We start from the raw sequence: 6,811 nt of genomic DNA on the forward strand, positions 1-6,811 counted from the left end.
CAATTAGTATTACAATTCAATGCGCCAACAATACAATACAATACAATACAATACAATACAATACGATACAATACAATAGTCCGTATTCTTTTCTTTTCAGAGCCACGGTTTTCAGTTTAATGTCTTGCTCACAAAATGTTACGTTAGACAAAATACATAAATAAATGAAAAAGTTGTTTGTTTGTTTTTTTAAACTATAAATACAAACTGACTACCTCATCCAACTAACTGACCAAAGGAATAACTGGTCAAAATGTGAAACAAAATGATCTTTGGAAATTCTTTCAAAACAAAAAAAAAACAGCGTCATTTAAAACCGGACAGAACAGCAACAACAACAACAAAGAAAAAACAAGAGAGGCAAGGCCTTCGAGACTCACTTGTGATACACTTTTAAAAAATGTAATCGTTAAAATGTGTTCTGTATTTGTTATTATAAAGCTTCGCGTTTAAAAAAAAAAGAAAAAGAATAATTAAAAAAAGAGTCCTAACCAGATTTGAACCCCCCGTGTTCGGGTGAGAAGAAACTGCCTTATCCATTACACTATCGTGGCTCCTTAACTGACGTTCTAAAATTTAATCTTTGAACATACTTTTTTAAAGGGCGATAAATCAATTGCGGCATTCGCAGTGAGAATGCTGTTTAAATCATATTACTCTGGTGTATCTTGGGCATTCAAAAAATCTTTAAGGGCAATAAAAAAAAAATTCTTTTTAATGACTATCGCCGCAATCACACTGCAACATTTAGCCGTTTTCACTAGATCTAGATAGATATACAAGTTTAGTTACACCCGCCGGGAATGTAGTACGACACGGTCGATTCAATTTCTCTTTTATGTTCATTCTAGTTTTATAGTTTTAAAGTTGATATGAAAATTGAGTATTTTGTTAAACTAATAACATGTAGAGCCAAGTACAAGTACTTCTAAACGTCGTAAGAAGTGAAAAAGACTTCATTTTGAGAAAAGTCAAGACTGGAAATTTTTGCGTTTCATCGTGATCAATTCAAGGGTATTAACTCGCATGGTTTACAATTTTTAACTGTGAATACCGACTGATTCTGTGGATATTTTTATGGCAGTTTGGGGCATAACCCAGTAAGTGATAAGGCGTTCACAAATCTTTCTCTGAATAAATATTTAACGGTCTCTTTCTCCAACTTTCCATCACATGTTATCGTGTATTGTCCATTGAATATAGGATTGAACGGGCAGGTCAACAACTTGAAACAAAATGGCGTCGTTCGCGCTCGCGAAGAATATGAACACGCGCTTTGAATGTGTATAAATATGTGTACGCAATTGATTTTTGCCCATGACCTTCAGGGCTCAGCCAACAGATCTGTAAAGTCCACTCGTCGTATTGATTTTAGTATTTTCCGAAAAAGACCACTTGGGCGAATGAACATAGTGAAAGCCCTGTACACTGAGAGTAAAACACACAAGCTTTTTATGTATTGAGTATAATTTCAAAATGTAATGTTTAAGATGAGAAAGATCAGTTTAAAGCAAATTAAGTCCCCTAGCATTAATTACAGATTAATTTCTTTTTTTTACTATCTGCACCAAAACGTTTGCAAAATAAATAAAACGTCCATGCTTAGCAAAAGAAGTTCCTGATTGAACAAAAAATGATAATGACTGCTCTTCTTGTTGTGTCAGAATATCAGATCAAAGTGCCAAGTTTAGAGAATACAAAAAATATAAATATAACAGTAAATGCAGTTTGCATATAATTAGGCTTCATTTTTTGTTTGTTGTGCCCATCCCAGAGGTTTTAAACAAGATAATTGGAAAGAATGAATTTTTTCCTATTTTGATGCCTAATTTGGTGTCAACTGACAAAGTATTTGCAGAGAAAATGTCGATGTTAAAGTTTACCACGGACGCACAGACAGACAGACAGACAGACAGACAGACAGACAGACACACACACACACACACACACACACACACACACACACACACACACACACACACACACACACACACACAAACACACAGACAACCGAACACCGGGTTAAAACATAGACTCACTTTGTTTACACAAGTGAGCCAAAGAAGAAAGGATTACGATATGATGACAGTGTTAACACAGCGATGATGATGACAACCTTGATATAACGACGACGACAGACGACGATAGAGATGAAACCAATGACGATGATGACGATGACTATAATGAAGGCAATGTTGAGGCATAGGACGACGTAGAGACTCATAGACGACGACGACAGTGGTGATAATGATGATGATGATGATGATGATGATGATGATGACGACGATGTAGCAAACTTACCGGGGTTTCTTCCAGGTCAAGGTCCTCGTCGCTGGGTGGGTTACGGGTACCTCGGCACCTTCACACAGGATCACATAACCTGTGTCAGTCTTCTGTTCTGAGTGGGTGTCATTGTCTGTGTCAGTCTTCTGTTGTGAGTGGCTGTCAGTGTCTGTGTCAGTCTTCTGTTCTGGATGGCTGTCATTGTCTGTGTCAGACTTCTGTTCTGGGTGGCTGTCAGTGTCTGTGTCAGTCTTCTGTTCTGGGTGGCTGTCAGTGTCTGTGTCAGTCTTCTGTTCTGGGTGGCTGTCAGTGTGTGTGTCAGTCTTCTGTTCTGGGTGGCTGTCAGTGTCTGTGTCAGTCTTCTGTTCTGGGTGGCTGTCAGTGTCTGTGTCAGTCTTCTGTTCTGGGTGGCTGTCAGTGTCAGTGTCAGTCTTCTGTTCTGGGTGGCTGTCATTGTGTGTGTCAGTCTTCTGTTCTGGGTGGCTGTCAGTGTGTGTGTGAGTCTTCTGTTCTGGGTGGCTGTCAGTGTGTGTGTGTCAGTCTTCTGTTCTGGGTGGCTGTCGGTGTGTGTGTCAGTCTTCTGTTCTGGGTGGCTGTCAGTGTCTGTGTCAGTCTTCTGTTCTAGATGGCTGTCATTGTCTGTGTCAGTCTTCTGTTCTGGGTGGCTGTCAGTGTCTGTGTCAGTCTTCTGTTCTGAGTGGCTGTCATTGTCTGTGTCAGTCTTCTGTTCTGGGTGGCTGTCAGTGTGTGTGTCAGTCTTCTGTTCTGAGTGGCTGTCATTGTCTGTGTCAGTCTTCTGTTCTGGGTGGCTGTCAGTGTGTGTGTCAGTCTTCTGTTCTGAGTGGCTGTCATTGTCTGTGTCAGTCTTCTGTTCTGGGTGGCTGTCAGTGTGTGTGTCAGTCTTCTGTTCTAGGTGGCTGTCATTGTGTGTCAGTCTTCTGTTCTGGGTGGCTGTCAGTGTGTGTGTCAGTCTTCCCATTCTGGGTGGCTGTAATTGTCTGTGTCAGTCGTGTATTCATCGTCCTTTACAGCCGTACAGCCTCCCCCAACTACCCACTTTGAAAAATCAGTTGTACGATCTATTTTCCCCACTTTTCTATACAGCCACAACTGTTATACGTTTCAACAGACGTAGGTGTCGCTGCTGCAGCACTAACACCAGTGACAGTAGAAGTGTGGAGGGTAGTAGTAGTAGTAGTAGTAGCAGTAGTAGTAGCAGCAGAAGCAGCAGCAGAGTTAGTAGTAGTAGTAGTAGTAACAGCAGCAGGGCAGAAGCAGCAGCAGCAGTAGGTGAAATAGCAACAGCAGTAGCAGCAGAAGTAATCGAACATTTTCCCCCCAGAACAAAATCCCCAATATGATCATTGAACATGTTTCACCAACAACTGGTTTGTTGACAGTAATAGTAGTCAATGTTGATGCTGTCGTAAGTGGTAGGGGGTGGGGCGTGGGGGGGGGGGGTAGGGGATAAGATTTGTTCCCATTGCCATGAAGGTTATTTTCTTTCAAACATGAACATTACAATCAAAATAACAAAGAGACATAACCAGCTAACAGTAAATATTCATGCATGCATACATATAGACTAACGGATGAACGGACAGACAGAGACAGCACGCACGCAAGCACACACACACACACACACACACACACACACACACACACACACACACACACACACACACACACACACACACACACACACACACACACACACACACACAACACACCCCCCCCACGCAACAATCTTTGCGTCATGTGGTCTTTAGCGGCCGCCTTCCCCGAACAGAAATGTTCTCCTTACTTTTTGATGAGGCAAAAGACGATCACAGCAACGATGAACAGAGCGATGATGCCAGCGAGGACACCCACAGCAATGGTCAGCTGTTGCTTGGAGTTCTCCGGCTCTGAACACAAATACACAGGAAAAAAGTAGTATTGCAATTGGAATGAACTTTCTCTTTCTCTTCGTCAGGTCTCCGCACATAACTCTTTCAAGTCTGGCCTTAAAACCCAGCCACCCTTCCCTGCCTCTTCCTTGTCTTCAGTTTTTCGAGTTTTAGAGTTATGCATGACTGGTGCGAAAGCGCTTTGATTTGACTCTGCACAAGATTCAGCGCTATATAAATATAAGTATTATTATTATCATTATAATTACCATGTAAGAACACGTGGAGATATGTATTTGGGGAGGGGAAGAGGGGTGCGTGGGAAGGGGGGGAATCACACACACACACACACACACACGCACGCACGCACGCACGCACGCACACACACACACACACACACACACACACACACACACACACACACTTCTATCCGCTTCTATTGTTACAGATTCCTTTCAAATTTCATAGCCCAATTGCTCTGCTCAAACTTATCGGATGGTAGGATATATTGAATTAGGAAATTACATTACCGAATGCTTAAAGATTTGAACCGTATAACTGCGATGTAACCTCCAGTAATTTTGAAAACAAAGGAACATATATACATTTACATGCACATGATTATACAATGTGCGTGTTTGAATAATACATCACCTCGAAAGTCCTACGGTTGGTGTTGTCCATCCCTCTGTTCCTATGGGTTTTATAGCATGGAAAAACTGAATTCTTCTTCTTCTTCTTCTGCGTTCACTCGTATGCACACGAGTGGGCTTTTACGTGTATGACCGTTTTTACCCCGCCATGTAGGCAGCCATACACCGTTTTCGGGGGTGTGCATGCTGGGTATGTTCTTGTTTCCTTCACCCACCGAACGCTGACATGGATTACACGATCTTTAACGTGCGTATTTGATCTTCTGCTTGCATATACACACGAAGGGGGTTCAGGCACTAGCAGGTCTGCACATATGTTGACCTGGGAGATCGTAAAAAAATCTCCACCCCTTACCCACCAGGCGCCGTCACCGTGATTCGAATCCGGGACCCTCAGATCGACAGTCCAACGCTTTAACCACTCGGCTATTGCGCCCGTCGAAAAACTGAATTAATTTTAGATACTTTTGCGTTTTTTTCACACATGCATACCTTCATACATACATACATGCATGCATACATGCGCGCGTGCGTCAACGAACCTACACGATATATGCCCCCTCTCACCCCTTTCCTTCACTTTCCGCTCCACCTCCTCCCAGCACCCCCCCTCACCCTTCACACACACACACTCCCTCCCTCTCTCTCTCTCTGACTCTCTGTCTTACCATCCACCAGGGACTTTAAATCCTCCTCCGAGTTCATGGTTGTAGCAGAGGACGTGAAGCTTTCGGACGACGACATTGTCAGACGAGGTGACGACGACGACGACGAGGCGAAGATGGAGGTGAGAGTGCTGGTTGAAGATAAGGCAGTCAGCAACGTGGAGGAGGATCTGGAGGTTGTTGCTGTTGTTGTTGATGGGGGTGTGGTTGGGGGTGTGGTTGGGGATGGGGTTGTTGACGGGGGTGTGGTTGGGGGTGGGGTTGTTGACGGGGGTGTGGTTGGGGGTGGGGTTGTTGACGGGGGTGTGGTTGGGGGTGGGGTTGTTGACGGGGGTGTGGTTGGGGGTGGGGTTGTTGACGGGGGTGTGGTTGGGGGTGTGGTTGTTGACGGGGGTGTGGTTGGGGGTGGGGTCGTTGGTGGGGTTGGTGGTGACGTTGTTGTGGACAAAGAGACGGACGTCCCTGTCGTGCTTGGTGAGGACGTCACTTGATCTGACGATGACGTACCAGCGGGCGTCATGAAGGTGGACTTCGTGGCGGTGCTGGTTCCGGGTTGGCCTGACGACGACGACTCAGGCGCACTGGTCGTGTGGACATCCTCTGACGATGCAGACACGGTTGTCTGCCCGGGTGAGGTGGTGGTGGAACCTGAAGTCGAGTTCATGACGGACGTCGACGTAGTTTCTGCTTGCCCCGTGTCAGACGTATTTCCCACCGTTGGGTCGAGAGCGGTCGTCGTCCCTGAATCCGTGGTGGTAGTGACGTCAGCTGTGGTCAAGGTGACGTCACTCTGTCCCGCCGTGTCAGTGGATGAGCTGGTTGTGACCGTCAGGGTCTCTGAAGTGTTTGAAATCTGCGGGCTGCTGGATGATAACAGTGACTGGGTTGTGTAGGAAGAAGAAGAAGGAGAGTCTGATGCTGATGAGCTGCTTGGCGAAAAAGAGGTTTCCGGGTCGGATGATGTTGCATTTGATGGCGGAGTTTCTGAAGTTACGTCAGAAGTTGCGATGGCGGCAGCGGTGGTGCTTACAGAGCTGGTTGAGGAAACAGCTGGGCTTATGGACAGAGAGACTGTCAGCCACAGAATGCAGGTGGCTGCAAATACACACACACACACACACACACACACACACACACACACACACACACACACACACACACACACACACACACAAACACACACACACACACAAAGAAACAAAGTTATTATGTTATTGATGTGTGTTGGTGTTTGTAAAAGGTTAGTGCGCGAGTAAGTAAGTAACAACAACAACAAAAACGTTATTGTCTTATTGATGTGTGTTGGTGTTTTTAAATGATT

At 44.7% G+C, this 6,811-nt stretch overlaps 1 protein-coding gene across 1 annotated transcript in view; it reads right to left on the reverse strand.

The window, feature by feature from the left end:
* Nucleotides 1–5,685, reverse strand: part of LOC143284640 (uncharacterized) — a 12,317-nt gene extending 6,632 nt beyond the window's left edge. Inside the window, exons 1-3 of the mRNA XM_076591513.1 lie at nucleotides 5,494–5,685; nucleotides 4,088–4,190; nucleotides 2,302–2,359 (exon numbers count right to left, since the gene is read on the reverse strand). Of these exons, the coding sequence (XP_076447628.1) occupies nucleotides 2,302–2,359; nucleotides 4,088–4,190; nucleotides 5,494–5,569 (237 nt within the window). The 5' untranslated portion in view covers nucleotides 5,570–5,685. The remainder of the gene's footprint in view (nucleotides 1–2,301; nucleotides 2,360–4,087; nucleotides 4,191–5,493) is intronic.
* Nucleotides 5,686–6,811: the final 1,126 nt, after the last annotated feature.

This window comes from Babylonia areolata, chromosome 8, assembly GCF_041734735.1.
Source record: "Babylonia areolata isolate BAREFJ2019XMU chromosome 8, ASM4173473v1, whole genome shotgun sequence".
Lineage (NCBI taxonomy): Eukaryota > Metazoa > Mollusca > Gastropoda > Neogastropoda > Buccinidae > Babylonia > Babylonia areolata.